The sequence below is a fragment of the Pseudopipra pipra genome, chromosome 4 (assembly GCF_036250125.1).
Source record: "Pseudopipra pipra isolate bDixPip1 chromosome 4, bDixPip1.hap1, whole genome shotgun sequence".
NCBI lineage: Eukaryota > Metazoa > Chordata > Aves > Passeriformes > Pipridae > Pseudopipra > Pseudopipra pipra.
Genome location: NC_087552.1, coordinates 51,504,773 through 51,527,402, shown reverse-complemented (window position 1 = coordinate 51,527,402; position 22,630 = coordinate 51,504,773). Strand labels below are relative to the sequence as shown.

Sequence of the window (22,630 nt, the reverse complement as noted above, 5' to 3'; positions counted from 1 at the left end):
GTACGAGATACCCTTTTTCAACTGGCTTTTTTTTTTTTTCCCCTTGGATTAGATTGGGATTTAGTAGCTTTGTCTTAAATAGATGCCAAGTCATATGATGATAATTTAAGATGTGAAAATTAGTGGAAAAACTTTGTGGTATGTTTGCAGAGATACAGAATCTTATATTCCTAAATCACTTCCTTTGTTTTCATCTAGGTATGGTTTCACAAACATGCGCTACATTGCCTCCCTGATTAGTGGAGTAGGCATTTTCATGATGGGTGCAGGACTTTCTTGGTATCATGGGATCATAGGTTTACTCCACCCTCATCCTGTAGAATCTCTTCTCTGGGTAAGCTAATCTTGTTTGGTATTGTATTTAACAAGTGACTTAATAAAAAATGACTTAATAAAAAATAATAGCATAGTCTGAAATTCTCTTTCTGAGTCAGTTTGAATCCCAACACAATTAACTCAAACCACCCTTAATGAGAATATGTTTTAAGAAAAAAAATCTTGTTAAACTACAGCTGATCTTGCAGCAAAAGTGTTCTTTAAACCCTGCATCTTCCTTCATACCTCCCAAGAGGTCCTCCTTTCCTATTGCAGTATATTGCATAATGCAAATATTGTTGGTTTCCTTCTGTTTAGGGACAATTACACAGCACAGAGGTTCTGGAATGCTGTGTTTAGGTAGTCTGTGATGAAGAGATCTGTACAAATATGCATATAACATAATAATTTTTTTTTCCATACAGGCATACTGCATTTTAGCAGGGTCATTGGTATCTGAAGGAGGTATGCAGTTTCAAGAAATATTTCTATTTACATATTTGTAATTTCTTAAGATTACTGTGTGAGTAATTACAGTAATAATTGCTCCTTGCTTACACAGTGAAGTTTTGAACTCTGTTGCAAATAGTTGTAATCAAACAAAAAAAAGTGGGAAAGCATTTTTTTTTTCTTAAATGTCTATATAATAATAAGTCAAAGAACGCATAATTTGGAAAGTAGACATGGAGTGCCGTTTTTGTATTAAACTATCAGAGAATGTAACTGTTCTGATTTGTATGGAGACATAGAAAAGATAGTAACTATGCTTTGTTGTTATTCAAAGTTATCAATAATCAGAGCTTCCTTGATGATCTGTTGCTATGACATAAAGAGAAATTCCTCTTCAAAATGGAAACAAGTCTTTTTGCCTCTAACCATTTTCAGCAACAACTTTGGTGTTGTTTCAGCTACCCTTCTTGTTGCTATAAATGAAATTCGCAGGAGTGCTCGTGCCAAGGGCCTGTCATTTTATCAATATGGTATGTGTCATTATAGCAGTAAGGTATGTGGTTACTTAAAACAGAATCTGTTCACTAGCGTAATGATAGAAACAATTTTCTCTATTTTCCCTTTCCCCTTGCTTTAGTGATCTGTTTTCTATTCTAGTAGCAAATAACATTTCACAGATTAGGTGAAAACCTGTTGTTTTAAGTACTGCTACTTAAATAGTTGGCTGAAGTGTTTGTATTTTTCAGGATAAATGCCCCTTTTAACTTTTCAAACGTTTTTGAGAAGCTTCCATAATTCGGCTTGTTCTGTGTATTTATAAATGCTTTCAGAAGTGTGTGCATTTGCAAAAATTCAGTTTACACCTATATAATTGTGGAAATTTTTTTAAAGTTGCTGTTGTTAGTCTAGTTTAAGTACTGTGCATAATGTAATAAAGCTAAGCTTTCCAAAGCAATTAACTTTTTGTTATTGTATGTGCAGTTGTGCAGAGTCGTGATCCTAGTACAAATGTGGTGTTACTGGAGGATGCTGCAGCAGTTTTGAGCGTGGCTGTAGCTGCTACCTGTATGGGTCTGACTTCTTTAACAGGTAAAATTCTGCACAGAGGCAAAGCAGGATGTGGATTTACTCGTGTGTGATAGGAACACAGTGCGTTTAGTTTCTATAGATGTCTCTGTTCTTTTTTCTGATGCTTGTACTCTGTAAGCAGATGGGTCTAACTTCCTTTTGAGCTGTTTTGGCGTACAAACGAAGTTCTGTTTTACTAAAAGAATATTTATTGCAGTCACTTATCACTTTGTGCCATGTTGGGATTACATAATTTGGGCTTCCTTCGTAAGTGGTGCACAGCTGCAGAAGGAAGCACTTCTTTCCTTCCTTTTGATACATAGTGGCGCTAGTGTCATCTTCAGTAACAATAGCTGCTCCTGAGCAGTGTGGCAAACCTAACTCATGCAGGTAGGATGGTCTGCATGGCAAGTGTTTCAAAGTATGTCTTTGCTGCACAGTGAAGTTTTCTAAAGAGGGGTGATGATTTATCCCTTTTGAAGTATTGTCTTTTTAAAACAATAAAGATTGTAATTTTGTTTATTTGTGGCTTCTAATGAGTTAATTGCAATTTTCATTTTTTTTATAAGAGTAATTTTTTTCTTTCATCTCTAGCTTCCTTCACAAACTTAAAAATACAGTACTATTTCTACAAATCTGAATAGGAATGAATAAGTGAAACTTTTATAATAAGTACTGTATTCCAGAAATGTTTAGTACTTGCAAATTTTTGAGTTACTGTTAAAAGAACACTGACTTTTTTTCTATTACCTATGTTTAGGTGCATATAACTTTGTGTATAAATTTACCTTTATTATATACCTTTATTTATTCTATACCTTTATTTATTCTATACCTTTATTTATTCTATACCTTTATTTATTCTATACCTTTATTTATTCTATACCTTTATTTATTCTATACCTTTATTTATTCTATACCTTTATTTATTCTATACCTTTATTTATTCTATACCTTTATTTATTCTATACCTTTATTTATTCTATACCTTTATTTATTCTATACCTTTATTTATTCTATACCTTTATTTATTCTATACCTTTATTTATTCTATACCTTTATTTATTCTATACCTTTATTTATTCTATACCTTTATTTATTCTATACCTTTATTTATTCTATACCTTTATTTATTCTATACCTTTATTTATTCTATACCTTTATTTATTCTATACCTTTATTTATTCTATACCTTTATTTATTCTATACCTTTATTTATTCTATACCTTTATTTATTCTATACCTTTATTTATTCTATACCTTTATTTATTCTATACCTTTATTTATTCTATACCTTTATTTATTCTATACCTTTATTATATAGAAACCCATATAGCTGACAAGAGTTTACTCGTGTATTAGTCCTGCAGGAGACAGGAGTGGCCAAGGGACAGGAGGAACTTAAGACTTTATCTTAAGGTAGCCTGTTTTCTTTCAGCTTCATCTTGTTCCTCCATGTAGGAAAAGATTGCCACTGAATTAAAAAAAACTCCTCAAAAAATGGACCAACCAACCAACAACCCCCCCCAAAAAAAAACACAAACCAGGAAGAAAATCAACCAAAAAGCAAAACCCAAAAAAATCTCTCAAAACTGTGTTCTCTTTTCAGTGTGAAATTGAAATTCTCTGCTGTGTTTTAGAAAACCTCTGTGAAACTAATTTGACGTATCTGGTTTAGGAAACCCATATTATGACAGCGTGGGGTCTCTAGGTGTTGGAACTTTGTTAGGAACTGTCTCAGCATTTCTAATCTACACTAACACTGAAGCCCTGCTGGGACGATCCATTGAACCTGAACAACTGCAGCGACTCACCGAGTTACTGGAAAGTGATCCTGTAGTAAGGTAAGAATCTTTACAGCTCAATCTCTACTAAGAACAACAAAAAGCAAGAAAATAGCATTTGGAAAAAGTAGTTCAAGCACTTTAAATGAGAGAAATCTGGTGAGATTATTTTTAGTGTGGATTCTTCTGTACTGAGATTTTAGAATCTTTATTATAGCTAACTTCTATTTCTGTGCTAAAACTTTCAGTAAGTGAATACTTGTACCTCTTGGATGTTCCACAGCTGAAATAAGATTGCAGATATGTTCTAACAGCTACATTATAATTACAGGAATTGACAATGACTTAATGAGAAAGCCATCACAAACTTAAAACTCTTTTCAAATGCATGAAATGCAAGCACTTAAATTATACTGTTCTGTTGCTTTTATAGTTTATTAGCACTTAAATATTTCAATTCTGTTAGTTAATATTCAGTGTCTGGAATTCTGTAGCAATCGACAAGTGCTGCAGTAGTATTATGATGTAATAGATTCTGCATTTTAGATGCTTATAAAATTAACTCAGTGCTAATTTTCTTTGCAAGTCTGCAATTCGTAGTAAACTTACAGGTCATTGTAATTCTGAAATCTTGCTTAAATGCTTTTCAAGGAGCTATTTTACACTTAACCCTACTAACCTTGATTTAGAAGCAAACTCCTTTTTGTTAGCTTTTTCGTCTTTATTCAGGAATGTATTACTGTGTAAATCAGCTGAAATATTTTAGTGCTTTTTTTATTTGTAGTCATTTCTGACCTGTGGAGGAAAAAACCCTAAGCCCATTACTTAATACCAGAATACTTGAAAGAAACTGAGTGCTGCATCATCTCAGTTGCAAGCAAGAGGTCTGGACAACATGCCCTTCATTCCAGAAACTAAACAAGATTCCTATTTGGAATAGAATTGTGTTAGAATTTTCACGTCAGTAACTAAATTATTTTAAAGTATTTGTGGTTGCCCTGAATTAGTCTGAATGGTGAAGGATGTGTCAGCGGTGCTGTGTTAGAGTAGGTGAGTTCACACAATTATTCATACATGGTTTCTCTAGTTCTTTTTTCCAAAGTGAGCAGATGGCTTTTGCTTGTCTCAGGCTGAAATAATAAAATTTCTCCTAGGCCAAGCACTATTTTATATTGTATTCCATTTTGTAGATGGCTCTAACTTTTCAACAGAGCAGACCTAGTTCATCTCCTTCTTGCTTTAGACGTTTTTTTTAAAACAAGTACCTTAATTTTAACAAAGCATGAATAATAAAAGAAGTGAAGACTTCATGAGAAACTGCATGTTTTTTTCCTAAGGTTAGAAGCTGAAACGTGTTTATGTACTTCTCACACCTTCTGTGTGCACTTTTTCTTCAGTTATCTCTTTCTTAGATCCATTATATTATCAGCTTTGATTTTTTTAGAAAAAGGTTCTTCACCCAGGAGGTAGTTGGGTACTGGAACAGGCTCACCAGGGAAGTGGTCACAGCACCAAGCCTGCCAGCATTCCAGAAACGTTTGGAAAACACTGTCAGGCACATGATGTGATGCTTGGGGATGGTCCTGTGCAGGGCCAGGAGTTGGACTCAATGATCCTTGTGGGTCCCTTCCAACTTGGTATATTCTGTGCTTCTGTAAACCATCTCCCAGAGCTCATATGGAAGCTGCACAATTGCCCCTTTCTCTGTGCCATTTGTCATGTGCATTTTTGAATGATTAGTGATTTTTCTCCTCTTGACTCAGTCTTATCTTTCCTGGACAGATTATGTGCAGTAAGGTAGATTTTTTTTCTTCACATTTGCAAAATGTGCATCATTTCACTGAATTTTATCAGGTTACTGATTAATGAGAATCTCAAATATCACTTGTTATCTTCTTGCTTAGGTCTGATAGGCACTTGATATGTCTTCAATGTTTTTGAATCACATGGCTTCAAATTCTCTTCAGTAACCACATCTGTTATCTTAAATACCCTCTTTGTGACCAGGTAGTTTGATGCCAGCCAGATTACTCCAGTAAATACTGTTTTGATTTGGTACCTTCCCACAGAATAGCTGTGTAAATTTGAATGGAGCTGGAAAGTCTTTATTGCTACAAGTAAGCTGATAGTTTTTTTTAATCTGTTTAAATATTTACTAAGATCTATTTCTTGGTGTCTCTATATTTAGTTCATGCTCTATTTCTTTTTTTAATATGCTTACCTCTCCTCTACCCTGAGTATTACAAGAAGTATTCCATAAAAATTTCCTGTGATTGTTCATCTTAAAATTTCCGTCTCCTGTTCTTTTTTGGCTGTTCCTTCTAACAGGCTCCTTTCAAGATAACATGCCTTCTGCTTTCTTTCAGAACCTACTGTGAAGTTAGTTCTGATTTATAAACATTCAGATGAAAAGAAACATTTCTAGTTGGGAAGAACAAATTTGCTTAAGGCAAAGGGCATGCTAAAATGTAAAGATTCTGTGAAATTGCACAACTTAGCAAAATGAATGAGGAATAAGTTTGTTACTGTGAAGTGAGCTGTGTTGCTGAATCTAAATTTTATGTTAGAATTAAAAAATTGTCAAGAATGCATTTTTTGTTAATAAAACTAAAAATCTTTGGAATATTTTATACTTGTTTTGCTTTGGGAATGTTAGAGGCAAGAATTTAAAAAATTTGAAACTTTTGTGATTTATATCCCTTATTTTAGTCTCCACTTGTTTTTTTTTTTTTTCCTGGCCTGGATGGAAAAATGTGGAAACTTACACTGTAGTGGCAATTTTAAATTCTCTTGGCTTTAAAGACAAACTGAGTTTTTGTCAACCTCATTAGAAAAAAATTGAGTATTATATTTTATATTTATTTCGTTGTTGAAATGCATTACAATGTGTCTTGGTCTTGAGTTTGCTTCTTATCCCTGAAAAATATAGGAGTTTTTGTTTGCTACCTATATTCACACATCACTGAGTTTATCTAACAAACTGGAACAAAACTGTGCTGTAGAAAAAAGAATTTTTCAAAGAACCAAAATATAAACATATTACAGCTTTCATATTCTAGTATTGATTAGAAACCTTTAGATAAATATACAATTTCAGCATTTACACACAGCTGTATTTTGGTAGGTCATGATCAACTGTTCAGTATGATCAAAAATGAGTTCCAAACAAAATATCCATAGCTTTTTCTTATATCAGATGTATCTGAAAATTCTTCAGAAGTTGATGCCTTTACCAAGTGTAGGAAAGCACACTTCTATAATTTCAATGTTTCCTTTCAGTAAATAACAATACATTATTGTTTCTTACCTCAGAATTGAGGGTACTTAAAGATGGTTACCTAGTGTCATGTATACACATAAAAACTTCCGTGCAGTAGCAAATAAGGTGAACTTAAACTTTTAACATGGAAAAGGGAAGTTCTCACATTTTTAATTTTTTTTTGTTTTAAATATACTGTTAATCTAGTTCTAAATCTGTGATGATTCTTGTAGTCTGTCTTTTATTGCAGTGAGCCATTTATAGATGTGTTGGTGTTGCAGAAACCTGTGGAAATGATATAACCAGTTAAATATAAATCAGTATTTAATGGTGGTAAAATGAGGATATTTTTTTAAAGACAGTGGCCTTTTAAAAGGATCACTTTTTTATGACAATATTGTTAACATCAGAAGTCAAACTAGCTAGTGGTTTGATTTATGTTATTTTTCATTTTCTTTAAAAATTTATATGTTTCAGAGCAATTCATGATGTTAAAGCCACAGACATGGGAATGAGCAAAGTGAGATTCAAGGCAGAAGTAGACTTTGATGGACGTGTTGTTACTCGGTCTTACCTGGAAAAACAGGACATTGAACAGCTGCTACAAGTATGTTTAAAAAATGGTTTTGTAACCCTTGTATTTGATACGTTCCAATTTGAAGTATGTCTAAATGCAAGATTTGCAAGTAGGTGAGAGATATTTCACTTCTTCATTTTGAAGGGTTGCCGGTATTCTTCCTTTGTGTTAGTGTTTTAAATGTCTGTACATGAAATTGTATAATGTGCTGCTGAAACAAAGCCACTTTTGGGCTGAGCAGGGCCTGGGTAGGAGGGCAGATTTTTTTAATTTATTTTTTGTTAGAAAATACAGACTTGTAAAAAAAAATTTTTGAGAATATAATTATTCCAATAAATTTTTTATTGAATTACAAGATCTATAGTTAAACCTAGAAGCCTGACACTTGCAAATAAACACTTTTGTTGGCAGAGCCATTTGCATTGGCTGTTGATGATGCAGTGTTAGGCTTTACAGGTCTGGCCATTCAGACTTGGCTTGAATATGGATTGCTTGCATCACGTGATTTAGCATTTCTACAATGTTTAACAATTAAACATCTTTAAGTGTCGATCTGATTTTAGTGTAGTTCAGAGTAGCTTTTCTTATTCCCTCTTTCCAGTATAGAAATGCAAAACTGCTCTTAGCTGGATTCTGTATGGCAAGCTATGAAGTATGAAGCAAATAATAATTTATCTAAATTAAAAGGAGTTTTAAGTGAGAAAAATGTTTTGCTTGCTTACCAGTTTTCACTGATACCTTCCATATATTCCGTATGTTCCTTTGGGTGATTGCATACAACCTTCATTAGTTCTTCCAATACTTCTAGTTTGTTGCAAAAGATGTTGTTGATTGTTTCTAGTTTGGCAGCTGTTTCTTACACAGGTCATTGTTATTTCGTGTAGTAACCTTGTGTCAGCTATAAAACCATTGTTGAAGGATAGCCACTTTCGGTAGGACTCAGTCATCCAAAGTCAAAGGCAGACATTGTGCTTGCCTTTTGATCTGTACATTTTCAAATAACTAGCTCATTCAACTAGTATTGCTGTCGACATTACTCTTTCTAGAGTTGTGAAATATTTGTTGAAATGCTGTCATTCAGATTATCCTGTTTCTTTTTCTTGTTAGACTTGATGTGATCGTAGTCATGGATTGTTGTGGTTGAGATCTTTTAAACTTGCTTAATTACATTATTCCTCTTCACTTTTAGAGCAGTAGGGAGGGGAAAAAAATTGGTGTTGTAATTGTATACACAAGAAGAATTAACTATTTAGTAGCTACTGTATCTGTTTGCAATAACATATTTATCCTGAACATACTGCAGCTGTATTGCCTGAACTGTGGCTGAGATATTACAGGGTAGATGGCTTCTGGCCAGTTTAGTGTGAGATTTCTAAAGAAAGCTCATGGTTTTAAATTGAAAGATAATAGATTTAAATTAGATATAAGAAAAAATTTCTTTACTGTGAGGGTGTGAGACAGTGGAACAGCCTGCCCAGAGGAGTTGCGAATGCCTCATCCCTGTAAGTGTTTAAGGCCAGATTGAATGGGGCCCTGAGTAACTGGTGTAGTGGAAGGTGTTCCTGCCCATGGCAGCAGGGGTGCAACTGGGTGATCTTTCAGGTCCTTCCAACCCAAACTATTGTATGATTCTAAGGCAATATGTAACACCTGCTTTGATGTTGCTGATGTCTGTGGTTTTTTGGAGGGTGGGGTATAACTGTCTTCCTTAACTTCATTCCTTCAGTTGCATATGCTGTGGGTCTCCTAGTCTTAGTTCCTGTCAACTATCTTCAAGTTTTTGACACTATGGAGGAGCTGTATTTGCAGCAGCATTTGTAGTAATCCTTTTGGATTTTCGGATGAGTTGATTATGTGATACCCAGAACAGACAGTGTAATGGAATAGCAAGAATGTATGAAAATGGGGAAAGAATACACAGGGGTACCCCGCTCTGCCTTGCTGTGAGCAATGAATACCCCAGAAACTTCTAGAAAATGAATTAAATTCTCTAAACTTACTTGGAAAGTTAAGGAGAAAATCAATTTAAGATAGAAGGTTTCATATCAAATGCAGGTGTAATGGTAGAGCCAGCTGTTTCCATTGAATAGATGCTGTGTCTTTGAGACATAAGAACAGATGATGTTTTGGAAGGAAATGGCAAAAGCTGAAGTGTTTTGTTTAGGTCTTTGTTTTTTTTTTCCTCTTGAAATATGTCAAGACCCTCTGGAGTGTTATTCCTTTATTTTCTTTCTGTCATCTCAATCTCTTAAATTTAATTTCTTCCTAGGAAATTCAGCAAGTGAAAACCCTTGAAGAATTAGAAGCCTTCATGCTTAAGCATGGTGACAATATCATTGACACACTGGGAGCTGAAGTAGACAGACTTGAAAAGGACCTGAAGGTAAATTTTAACTGGGTAATAGGGTGTGCTTATTCTGTGATATATTTTAAACAGTATCACTGCATGTACTTTTTGGAATTTCATTTGTAAATATGGGAGAGGGAAGGGGTTGGTATTCCTATAGTATTATTAACTAAGTTCTGACCACCAGCAAACCCTTACTTTGCCACTGATCCATTTGTTGTGTATTTTGTTCCATTTTATACCAACATAGAACAATACTTTCATTAAATAGACGTGATTTTGTCTATATTATTGTATTCTCATAAAGTCAGATTATAGGCTATTGCATTCTGTTTTGGCTGCATAGAAACAAATTTCAATTTTTTTTTAATATGGTGCTTAGCATTGTATCAAGTATATCTGTGTGATGGGAATGTTACTCAACATCTTTTGCTTTTGTTGAAGCAGTGCAGTGTTTACCTCTTTTACAAGCCTCTCAAATTCCTTATAACTTTTTTTTCATCCTGTAATTTAAATATCCTTTGGCTGATGCAACAAAGGATTGTTTCCATTTTAATTGTACAGGTATATTGTGGCTGTCAATCTTTCTGGCATGAATTCAGAACTACAAATATACTGACTGCCAGACAAATAGTCCTGCCATGACTGCCTTTTCTGGCCATGAGACACTACTTGAGAGCATATCTGTCATTGCTCATTACATTTGATAAATATTCTAGTTTTAGTTTCTGTCCCTGCAGTTGTGCAGTTTAAAAATCAAAATATTATTTTTGAATTAAATTGCACCAGCAGAATCAGTTCTTCATGGTGTTTGAGGAGTAGATCATGACTAATTATTTTATAAACGTTAATAATGTTTTTTTGGTATAGGTAGGGATTTCAGTGATTGTGTTGGTGTTGAATATGCTTTACTCAATATGCTAGTTAGGTTCACATACTGAGTGAGTTCTGAAGTCAGTGACTTTCTCATGGATAATACAATCAGTGTAATGATAACATATTTCTACAATATCAGAAAATGCATATTTCTTAATAGAAACAGTATTTTGAATGTTTATAAATAGCTTTAGTGGTATAGAACAAATTATCTTAGCAATCTTACTCATTATTCAAGAAAGTACCTGTTAAGACAGTGAGATGTGTATATATGTATATGTATATATAAATATATATATGTTTATTTGGACAGTTTTATATAAAACCTAACTGCCTTTTTAAAATCAAGAGCTGCTTCGTACTTTTTAAAGCATAAGAACTAACTTAGCCGTGATGTTGAGAAGTATTTGTCAAATAAAAAGATGACTTCAAAAAATGGCTTATAGTATAGTATAGGCAATGTTTGTTGAAGCCCTTCCTCATTTTAAAATAGTTCCTATGTTACCCGAAAAGGGGATTTGTTGTCCAGTTGCCAGTATCATACCAGAAATACATTATTAGTAACTATGTACAAAAATGTGAATATTTTCAATATGTTTTTTTTTAATTTTATTTCAGCAACGAAATCCTGATGTTCGTCACGTGGATTTGGAGATACTATAGAGTCAAACAGAAGAAATCTTCAGGTTGCTACTCCTCTGGAAAGAAGTCACGTAAAGGGCTGAAAAGCTTCTGAAATTGCAGTGACCTCAGCACCATACCTCGCTTACTTATGCTGTAGGCTTCCTGGACTGTAAGCACTGCTTCTGTTTCTGGAAGAGTGCTAGACTTGCAGACAAAAATTTCCATGGCAAAATCAGTTTTCAAAAGCTACTTGAGTTAAATTCCACAGGAGAGTCTGTCTGAATATATTTACTGTGATTCAGAACTTAAGACTTGAGATTTAGTTAGGCAAATACAGCTCCCTGAAACTATATAACACAGTTTTCCATTTGTGTCCCTTTGCAGTCAGTTTGCACTTCTTTAGTTTCTTTCAAGATATCATTAAAGGTTCTTGGGAGATATTAAGATTAACTAGGAGGAGTTTGTTCCAGTGGAACCTGCCAACCTTAAACTATTTCAATTGTGCAATTGTTTCATAGTTTTTCTTTTCTATGAGATAAATTCTTCCAAATGGGCACTGGCCTTCTCTCAAGTACTGTGACCTGGAAACCTGCTTTTTGCCACCATTACGATTACCAAGATTACCAACTGCACTTCAGAAAAATAAGATTTTTCACCTCAGTGGAGCCAGCTGTATGGGTTTAGCCAGAGCATATTAAGCTACTGTGAAAAATTACTGTGTACGAATTTTGGTGCACTTCCTCTTTTTAGTTTTGTTCTTTTTTTTCCCTGCTCTAACACTTGTTTTCTTATTTGTAATTATCTTCAGATGTAATCTGAGGGATATTTATGGTAGCGCTTATTAAAAGTTACCTAGCATTTTTGGCTTTTTATATTTTAATAGGCTCTATTGCCAGATATGGTCTTTTCTAGAAGGAGCGAGAGATGTAGTTGGAATACACAATAGTAAAAAATGAACTATTTATAATTAAACAAATGAATACATTGTATTCTTAATTTATTTATCTCTAGATATTATTTGTTGTCTGAATTCAAAACCATTTTGTTTTTTAAAAGTTGACCGTACTTGTTTTGGAAAGTAAAGTAATTCTATCAGTGGTCCTCAACAATCCTGAGAGAAGGTCTTAGTTTATAACTTTGAAATATAGATTTTAGCACTGTATATAATTGGCCTCAAGGCTTTCTGCAGTAGGTACCCAAGTTGTACCAGACTCTTTGAGACCCAGTCTTTATTAATAAGGCCATGAGTATTGAGCACAAAGTTGAAATATAAGTGGAATAACTGTATATAAGTAACACTGAGAAAATTTGTTTATGCACTTTAACATAAAATTTGCTCATGGGTGAAAGGTAGTGATAAGACCATCCTAGTAACTCAGTTGCTGAATAATGACTGACTTGCTGAAAGAAGAAATGTTGATATGAAACACAAGTCTTCAAAAATCAATTTAAAATTAAATTGTAAGCATTGCAGCAAATAATTTTGGAGACCAATATGTCCAGATTTGACTAAAAGCTTTTTAGAATTTTTTTTTCATACTAAGTGTCACTTACCAGTGAATTATGAGAATTAAAATAGCATACCTTTTTGGCAACTGCAAAGCATTTTGCATGCTGGTCATTTTAAGTAGAAAAACATTCCAGAGTTAAGTTACTCTTCAGTACCTTTGTCCATAATCCCTATTCACTGATGGCTTCTTTATAGTATAATACCTTACTATGGCTAATTCAAAGAAAAGCTTGCTTTATCTGGTTTTCTCCTTTTGTAGAACTAGTTAGTATATTTAAGCCTGATGATCTGAAATGCAGTTTAAAGGTAATTTGGAAGTCTCCCGTATCAAATATTAAGGTATATTTTAGCACCTTATAAATAATTTACCTTCTCACCTTGCCATGTAAAATTCATCTCATCTCAGTATGCACTGCTGGTATTAGTCTTATTCATGAAGAGCACTGGAATCTGGTAACACATACCCTGTTTTCTTTTCCCTAGAATCTTTATATAGATTTTGAATTTGAATAAACATGTTAGTAAGCCAGTCATTCCAGAAATCTTAAAAACCTGAAGAGAAGTAAAACTGGGAAAATATTCTTCCTGTGGAGGTTAGTGAAGACAGCCAGTGTGATCGAAGTGGTTTGTGTGCTGGAGTTACTGATGAATGAGTAGTGCCAGTAAGCACTTTGCAGGGCAGAAGTTTCCCTGCAAGGTTAGTAAATGTTATCTCAATAGCAAAGGGTTCCCATATTGTTTTCAAGAAAAGACATGAGTTTATATTCTTACAGGACATCTGCTCCAAGAGCCTATAAAAATGTTTTTTTAATTCATCAGAGATGTAATTCATCTGAATTCTGATCCTAATTTCCTTATTTGAATCAGAAGAATACTCATCCACACGCCTTTTGTTTGTATTCCAAGATAGAATTCACTTCCTTGTTTCCCAGTTACATTATTAATTATAGCAACACAGAATGTTAAATTTAAGAAACCAGAACTTGAATGTTTTTAGGTATATTACAGTCAAGCAGTTTGAGGACCCAGTTCCATTTTTAAAGTGCCCTGGATGGTGATGTAGCACAAAAGGGCATGCAGACTGGTTTCAGCAGTACCCTGTAAGTTTACATGTCATGCAGGATGGAAAATACTGATTCATGGAGCCTGTCAGGTTGGAAAGGAAACGTAATTCCAAGCTGTTACATTTTAATTTTTATGTTAGAATTTGCAGATTGCTTTTAACACATTTGATATTTTTACTGCTTTTTTCGTTAACTGTGTTTATAGTAAAAAACTTGAGGTGATGTGGGTCCAGGACTTAGTTTACTTTTGTTTTAATGTTTTTTGGGGAAAATTATTAGCAAATACATTTACATTATAGAATCCTCAGAATTAAAGAAAACTTAAAAAGTGTGGAGGAGTGAATTTTTTCTTTATCACAAATGCAATTGCATGATGATTCTTTTTGGTTGATTTTAAAGAAAAGGAGTAGGGATTTACCTACCAATGAAGTTATATTCTAGGATTTTTTCAATTAAAGTGTGTTGTTTTAAAATAATTTATTTTTGTAGACTGGTCTTGCAGGTTCTGTTTTTTCAAACTGTGTTCAAAATAATACTGCCCTCTCTGCTTTGTGGAAGATTGCTTACATGCTGTGCAGTGTCTCATAATTCTCTAAAACTTGCAATGTGTGAAAAAAATTGTCTTTGTGTTCCAATATACTGAATGATCTTATGTATTTTAAGTCCAGGTTGGCTGGATGCTAATAATATGTTTTTCTGTAGAATTTTTTTTCTGTAAGAGATAAAATTTTGAAGTGATTATCTTTCTCCCAAGAATGAATTTCAAGTCTAAATTTCTCCTTTATACACTGGAATTCAGTATTTGATGTGGTCTCCCTCTCCCCCTCCACTTTCTAAAGCATTTATTAAGGGTTTGGTAGCAGTAAATATTCCAGTGGAGTACTGTATTTCAGGGACTGTTTGCCGTTTTGTTTGCTGGTCTAGAAGTAGTGGGGATTTAGGGAACAGGAGAACATATAAAGACAAATTTGCATCCTTCACCTTCTGTGACTCAGTTTTGGACTGAAGGTTTTTAGGCTCTGTTTTTTTCCTTCCCTGAATTCCCACACAGCTTTTATTGCTTTTTTTAAACGACTCTTACTTTTAGAGGAGCAAGCCATTATGAACATCTTATGTTTTTAACAGCAGGGCTAAATTCTACTCTTAGTGTCTGGATTTTGTACTGTACTTCTTGTTCATTCATAGTTGACAATAATGATCGCTGTTTTAAAAGCTACAAACCATGTTAGCCAAAACTGAGTTTTCTGATTCATGGTAGGTGCAGGTTTCTTAGTTATGTCTGCAGACTCAGTTTTTATTGAGGGATTTTTACTGCCCCCTCTTTGATAAGGGAGAGCACAGGGTAGGTTTTTAGGCATGTTTTGTCTAGATTGTACACTAATTGCAGTTCTATGTTCTCTCTTTTATCATTTCAGCTGATTTTTCTGTAACAAAGAAAAAAATATACATTATAGAAGTACCTCTAATAATGATGAGTGCATCAAATACAGGCATCATGCAAGAGTTTTTAGGCCTTTATTGAAAGTGTGGTAATTTTTGAAAAATCTCAGTGAAGTAATCCTTTTTCTAAAGTTGATTTAGATATTTTCCTTGTAGAAGAAACCACAGAAGCATATTGTTTAAGATTTGAAAGCAAAGTGTTTCCTCTTACAGTCATATGTTCTTAAGGCATTTTGTCTTGGTAGAACAATTGATAAGTATTGACTCTTGTACAAAACCTTCGCTTCTGCACATTCCTTAAGGCTTACAGAAGTGAATATAAAATGACAGTGTTCATTTTTCTTCTAGCTTAAGTATTGTGCTGCCTCTGTTCTTATTGCTAGTGAAATAGAGGGTACCACTAACATCTTCCTTGCAGTTTACCTGTGTAATGTAAATGAGAAGTTGAGATGTACCAAAAAGATTCTTTTTTAATAGAGGGATTGTGCAGCTTAAGTAATTTTTCCTTTCTTGTTAGTGACATACAAATAAGTAAGATCAAAAGTAGGCTAATCTTTATTACATAAAAAAAAAAAGAATCCAAGCTTTAAAGCACAACAGTCAGATTTTTGAAATGCATGTCCTTTGAGGAAAATAAAATGTGCCAGGAGCTCTAAGTGATTATATGGACTATAGAAACTGCAGTCAGTCAGACTTTGCTGAAGCAAAACAAAATAAACTAAAAGTGTGTGGTAAAAAGAAAAGAATATAAGGAAGGAAAAAGACCTAAGATGTTGAGCACTTGGGAAAAGGAAAGGATGAACACAATCTAAAAAACTTGTCCAGAAATGAGAAATTATGATTGGAGAAGAAAGGAACAGTAAGAAATTAATATTTTATTAGAACGCATAAAACTAGGTAGTGTGACATTGTATGTCTTTTAGCAATATTCCAGTGGTTGGATAATTGCTTCTCACCCCCAGCAAAAACTCATCTTTTGTTTTCCTGTACTGAAAATCAGTGCCTCTGTTTAACTGTGTCCTAATATGGTGTTCAGCCTTGCAGGTACAAATCTATTTGTCCTCTGAAAACTTAGTTTTACTGCTAAGGGTGATGGTGTAATCTCAGTCTGGAGCTTTGTTGGTGAGGTATGTGTTTGGTGAGTGGAGGGTGAGTAATGTTAATTGTGGAAATGGGAGCTGGAGTGAATTAAAGAGAAAATGAATCAATTCTTTTAGACAGAAAATGATTGAACCATACTGAACATGTTATGAAAAAAAAGGTGCTCTGTTCTAATGTCTACAGAATTCTTGTAGTGGACTGTAATCATTGGTGAATACGTTAGTCCGTATTTTTCAAGTTGCTTAAGTATCTGTGGATAAGCAAGATTTCTAATTAAATAACATTATGAAAAGAAGCTAAAACATTTAAAATATAATGTGAAAATTATGTATGTTTTTTAAATACCACAGACAAATACTATAGCAGATTATTATAGATAGGTGGAAAATATTCTATATTACATGAAGTACTTGTGGACATTTTTTTTTCTCTGTGTAAGTTAAAGCCACCAATTAAAATAAAGAGTCTTAGTTACTTTTTAAAAGTAGTATACTGACAGTAAGCCCAGTCAAATTTTTGTATAGCCAACATTCAAAGTGCTGTTATGGGAAGAAAGTGTCTGTTAAAATAGTGGAATACAGGTCCACACTATAGCATAAGTTTGATTTTTGTAATTTAAATTTAGACTAAATTTAAAACTTTTGAGGTTGTGATCAGCTGCTTCAAATCTCAAGTCAGAAGAAAAGCACTGCAATGATGTATATATGACGTAATATAAAGGGGATTTTGTAAGTTTCTCTTCAAATTAAATATGCTGAAGGACTAAGTGAGAAGCATTTGAAAAATGCCTAAAGCATTTGGAAAGCATTTTGGCTATTGCCAAAATTATATTAAATTTGAAACTGAACAGTGAGGATTGTCACTGGTGGTAGAACTTTCAAAAGGCAATGTCAAAGTTGAAATCTATTTTTCCATGCAACCTCTTAATCAAATTCATCACTCTCCCTCATGTCCCCCCACCCCACCCCCCACCCCCCAGTTGCCCTTCTTGCTTTTTGGTGTATTGGCTTTTTCATTCTGTGTCTTGGTTACTCCGTATTAGTATGGGGAAGTCATTTTGATTTGTGAGGTGTAGACATTTAAATACTTATCTGCATATGTTCTTTGTTTTGTAATTACACTTGAATTCGGTACATTCTGTATCATGTCTGGAACTTGTAATTACTCAGTAAAATGTTACATAGCCAGTAAAGGTTGCATTCTGTTAATTTAAGCAATTTTATATATATTATAAAGGTAAGCACTAACAATGGCTTTAGGCAGCTGATGATTTGTTAAATTTCTGAATTCAAAATGCATACAACTTTTATGGATGCAAAACAAAGGTTATATCCATCTATTTGTACTAGTTATTCAGTCTGCCTTTGTGATGCTGACAGTGCACATACTGTTAAATAGCATGCAGTTGGTGAGGGAGCAATATGCCCAGTTAGCCAAGCTCTGTTTATTAATACTCTGTACTTTATGGCAACTCTGCCTTTTATCCTATTCACCCCCATCTTCAAAAGAGTGCAGTTTCTTCCCCATTACAGAGAAAGCTCTTTCTGCCTGCCTCAGAGGCTCCTCTGGCACTGTGTCCTGTTTGGACTACCTGTCCTGATCCAGACTTAAGGATGAAATGAAGAAAGTTGGTAATACAGATGGGTTGCATGTCTCTGTATAGTCAAGGGCATGGGGAAAATTCCTTGAAGAGGTTGGTTTTATGTATTAGATTCATATAGTAACTGTAGTTTCACAATCCCAGCAAAGCTGTCCAAGCCTCTTAAGAAAAAGCTTGAAATCAGTCAGCTTAGAAGGGATTTAACATATTCTCTGATTCATTAAAGTGCTGCTTTTTATCACTAATACTGATAAAACCAGTGATTTATCCAGTTATGGAAAGAACTACTTGTAATTGGGCTAAAAAATCTGTATGTGGTTGGAAAGAAGAGTCAAAAATGCCAGAAGCCTGGGTGATGAAATAGAGAAGCTTGAAAAATTTGGGAGTTTTTGTCTGTATGGTATCAGATACCAGCAGTAAGGTGGTCAAGCAACATATTGCAGGAAAGATTTTGGCTATGCAGCATAATGTCCTGATTGCTAAAGATGTCACATTTCATAGTTAAGAGACTCCCTTTTTCAAGGAATGTTTGTCGTTTCGTTTTGTTTGTTTGTTTTCCTAATGAACCAAGATTGCCTGAGCAGAGACAGGAGAGACTTCAGGGCCTTGTCTCTTGTCTATTTGGTGTCAAGTCCAAATATTGGACTGTCTTTTGGGCTGTCTGAATAACCAGGCAAGTGGTATCAGCCACTTTGAAAGAGGGAGAGAGCTCTCTGTTTTCACATGATGTAACTTGGAATCCTCAAAATGCTTTATTTACCATTTGTGGTATTTGTTGAAAGGCCATTCTTAAATAATCATGTTAAGTTGTGGGTAATGGGTTGAAATGGGACCTTGCTGGTTGGAGGTCATCTTAACAGTGCTGTTCGAGAATGAATTTTGTCTATCTTTCCTAGTATTTTATGAGGGACTTTATTAAAATATCATGAAAAGTAAACCTTCCTTTACTGTTTCAGTTAAACTTTTTTTGAAAACCTTAAGAAAAGGGACATAAATTTCTGCCTTCACAGAAGTCGTGACAGCTTGGCTTCTAGTAAATAACCTATATTGATTTACCCAAGCTCTGTTGTGAATTTTTTTTTTTTTTTATTTAGACTCCTTTTTTTTTAATTTAGACTCCTTCAGTTCTGTTACTGAATTGAGTCATAATAGGATCTTTTCTAGGTTCTCCTTCCTTCAAACGAGGTGGCTTAAATGTTATTCAGTGTCTAGTTTAAACAGATACTCAATGTTTTAGAGAAATATTATTTTTTCACCCAAAATACTGATTGAACAGCACTTTACTGCTGAAATAAATTAGACCACTCTGGATAACACAAACCATTAAGTTTAGTGTCAAAATGTTGGTTGTTTTTTTTCCAAGGCAGTCATAAAGATAACCCGTCTTGCATCTGATGCACATACCAATACATTCATATACGAACCTGTGTCTTTGCATGTTATAATTGTACGTAGGTATCTTTGGCTGTAGATTTGTACCTCACTGATCATACTTCTCATGAAAGAGAACCGAGATCTCAGCAAAAATGAAAATTAAATACTGTGGAAGAAGATCCTAATGAATTTGGACAATTTGGAAACTTTGATGAAAGACATTTCAGTAAGGCTGTGGCTTGAACCCATTCTGCTCCTTCCCCTTTATGCCTTGCAATGATTTCCTTGGTTCTGACCTCTGCTGTAGAACTTCAGTCTCCAGGTAGTTCAAAACAAGGGGTTTGGGTGGAGAAGACTAATTCCAAAATCTGTGTTCCAGGAGCTCCATCTGCTAGGTGGGCAGTTGGACGCTTCTGATCATCGAGGGAGAAGCACAATGATGCTCTATCTAGCATTTGGTGGGTTTACAAATGTGCCAAGGTTAACTTTTTTCTTGGAAATTAGTCTTGCCCTGGAATAGTCTTTGTGATGCTGTGGGTCGGAAAGGTACCCTGGGTGTTTCCTTCACATTCCTTTTGTCACGAGACTGTATTGGAACTGCTTGCTCCTCTGCTTCTCATTTTGGATTATCATTTAGAAAATGAAAAAAAAAAAATCTTGCTTCTATCAGTTCAGTAAGTAGTTCAGTTGTTGGCTCTTTCAGGTTCATATCCTTTTGCAAGACTTCAGTTTTTCACTCACACTACTAGGCATTTTTGAAAGGTTTAATTAGACTTTTTCAGCTGTACTATTGACCCTGTTCCTAAATGGGAACTAAATTTAATATTAACTTTTCTAATGGGAAACTACTTTGAGTCATTAGCAAACCTGTTTCTTTCCATTTTCTTACAAAGACAGCCTAAGTTGAGGCAATTATATCTGTCAGATGAGTGGGAAAGTTTAAAGCATTTTTAAGGGCAAAAGGGTTTTTTAGATTTTTCCCAACATTGTTATGTAAGTTCATGTCAGAATTTTTTTTTCCTTGACTCAGGTAATTAATCTACTGGTGTGGCTTTTTTTTTTCTCCTTTAACACCATTAAATTTGCAATAGAAGCTGCTTTTCTCTTCAGACGTTGAAGAGTCTGTGTAGGAGGGTTTTTGTTTTCACGGAGCAAGGTCATATACAGAGATCTGCTCAGTAATCCAAGGGACTGTGCTGCTAGGAAATAACCAAGGCAGAGCTTCTGCTTTAAATAGGCCCCATTAAAGGAGTGGTCATCACATCAGTGATATTGGTTTGCACTATCAATAACTTAAGATTCATATGATTGTCACCTGGAGCTTTCTTCCCGCTGAAGCACTTGGGGACCATTTGTAGTTACCCATGGTGCAGATGAACATAAGTAAGAGTCAGGTATAAGGAAAGATGAGTTCTTTCTTCTCTGTTCTCTTTGAGATACCATCTATGTGCATGTTTCCAAATAGAAGCTAAAGTTTGCAAGTCAGCACTCATCATGTATTGTCCATGCTGCATGAGCTAATTGATCACAAAGCTGTGATAAGAGAACATTGTGAAGGCAGTGTCTCAAGAACTCAGATGTTAGAAGACAGCAAAATAAATGCTGCTGTGCAAATGTATCTCAGTTTCCTTGTGTTTGGGGGTACCTATGTCTGCTCTACCCTGCTGCTGTTGGCCAGCACCCCAGCCTCTTGCGTGAGGATGCTGCTCCTTCATCAGTTATTTGGTATTTGTTTTATCCTCGTTTGATCTGGCCTTGTTTTATGTACTGTGTGCACTCAAACTACTCTGCACACTTGTTGCTGTCTTCAAAGGCTTTTCTGTTGTGCTTAGCACTGTAGCTCTGGTTTTTCAGTAGCATTGATCTTCACAAAACCCCTATGAAAGAAGAGGTAGAACTATCTCAGTTCCTGAGTACAGTGGGCTGATGTTGAAATATGCTGCCTCCTGCTGTGTTCCTTTGGGACTGATGTTTCAGTCTCCTCACTGTGATGGAAGCACTTCATATTCTGACACTCAGTCCACTGGCTTCAGTCAGTGCCTCGGTAGAGGGAAGGAGGCAGAGAAAGCATCCACTCCTGCCTATCTGAACTCCTCAGGGCAAGACTTTTGCAATGTGAGTAGTCTTATTAAAATAAGATTACAAAGTCTTTTATAATCTCAGCTTGCATGTGAGCCTGTTCTAAACAAATTAGGTAAAAACTAAATTCCTTCATATGCGTGAGATTCAATGACTGCCTTGGACCTTAAAGGTTCTCTTTGGGAACATCTTAGTGCTTCAGCAAAGACATAACTGCCAGCAGATGGGCTGTGCTTCTGAGGGGACCAGCACTGTGGCAGAGCAGGAGCACAGTTTAACTTTGCCTTACCAGTATGTTTAACAGGTATTTAGTGGAAGAATGATAAAATGTGACATTACTAAATTGCAGCCCCCATCTGTACTGCCTGTTCCCCTTCAGTTATTTCCCATCCCTGCTTTTCCACCATCCCAGGTACCTCTTCCTTACTGCTTCTCTCTGCCTGCCCAGCCTCACGTACTGACTCTCATGATTATCACCTTCTTACAGGCTCTGCTGTTAGACCTAATCTCTCTTTTAAAACTTCACAAACCCAGCTGCTGCCTCTGGTTCCTTACCTATATGCTCTCCTTCCCTGCCAGCTTTCTATGCTACCTGTACTGCCCCTTCACCCTGCTGGTTTCCCCACAACCCATTCCTGTTCAGTCCTGCCTCTGGAACCACCCTCTGATGTTTCCAGCCATTGCCCAAGAGTCTGGGAAGCCAGAGCTTTTCAAAGATAAGTTAATTTTTTTTCCCAGAAGGGTTAATACAGGGGGTTTTTGCCTAAGCTTCTCAGAATCACTAGAAATGATTTTGGTGAGTTTCACTAATAACTGTTTTCACTAATTTCACAAACAAAAAAAAAAATACAGGAGGCTGTATAAAATACCTGCTCAATCCCATTTAATTTTGCAGCATTACAGGCACTGAAAAGTGTTGCTTTATTATGGCAATATTTGGCGACCAGTTCAAATGGCTGACACCAGCCTGCAGCCAGGCCCATCTTGCTTCACAGCCCTGCAGAAGGGGTTTGCCATGGTGAATGTTTGTCACTGTAATTCCTCTACAGATTATCTGGACTCAGGATTCTCTAAAGTGTTTAAGAGAACAGGAGACATTGCATTCAGCCATCACCGAATTTTGAATTAAAATGGGATTTAAACTTCACTGCTTGAAAATCCA

The 22,630-nt window shown here is 35.0% G+C and overlaps 1 protein-coding gene across 2 annotated transcripts in view; it reads left to right on the top strand.

The window, feature by feature from the left end:
- Positions 1-21,007, top strand: part of SLC30A9 (solute carrier family 30 member 9) — a 39,898-nt gene extending 18,891 nt beyond the window's left edge. Inside the window, exons 11-18 of one of the 2 annotated variants that reach the window (XM_064652941.1) lie at positions 199-334; positions 741-780; positions 1,224-1,295; positions 1,747-1,854; positions 3,512-3,677; positions 7,354-7,483; positions 9,723-9,836; positions 11,295-21,007. In XM_064652941.1, the coding sequence (XP_064509011.1) occupies positions 199-334; positions 741-780; positions 1,224-1,295; positions 1,747-1,854; positions 3,512-3,677; positions 7,354-7,483; positions 9,723-9,836; positions 11,295-11,339 (811 nt within the window). In that variant the 3' untranslated portion in view covers positions 11,340-21,007. Of the gene's footprint in view, positions 1-198; positions 335-740; positions 781-1,223; positions 1,296-1,746; positions 1,855-3,511; positions 3,678-4,401; positions 4,879-7,353; positions 7,484-9,722; positions 9,837-11,294 lie in introns of those variants that run through there. The other variant, XM_064652940.1, reaches the window with a different exon arrangement.
- Positions 21,008-22,630: the final 1,623 nt, after the last annotated feature.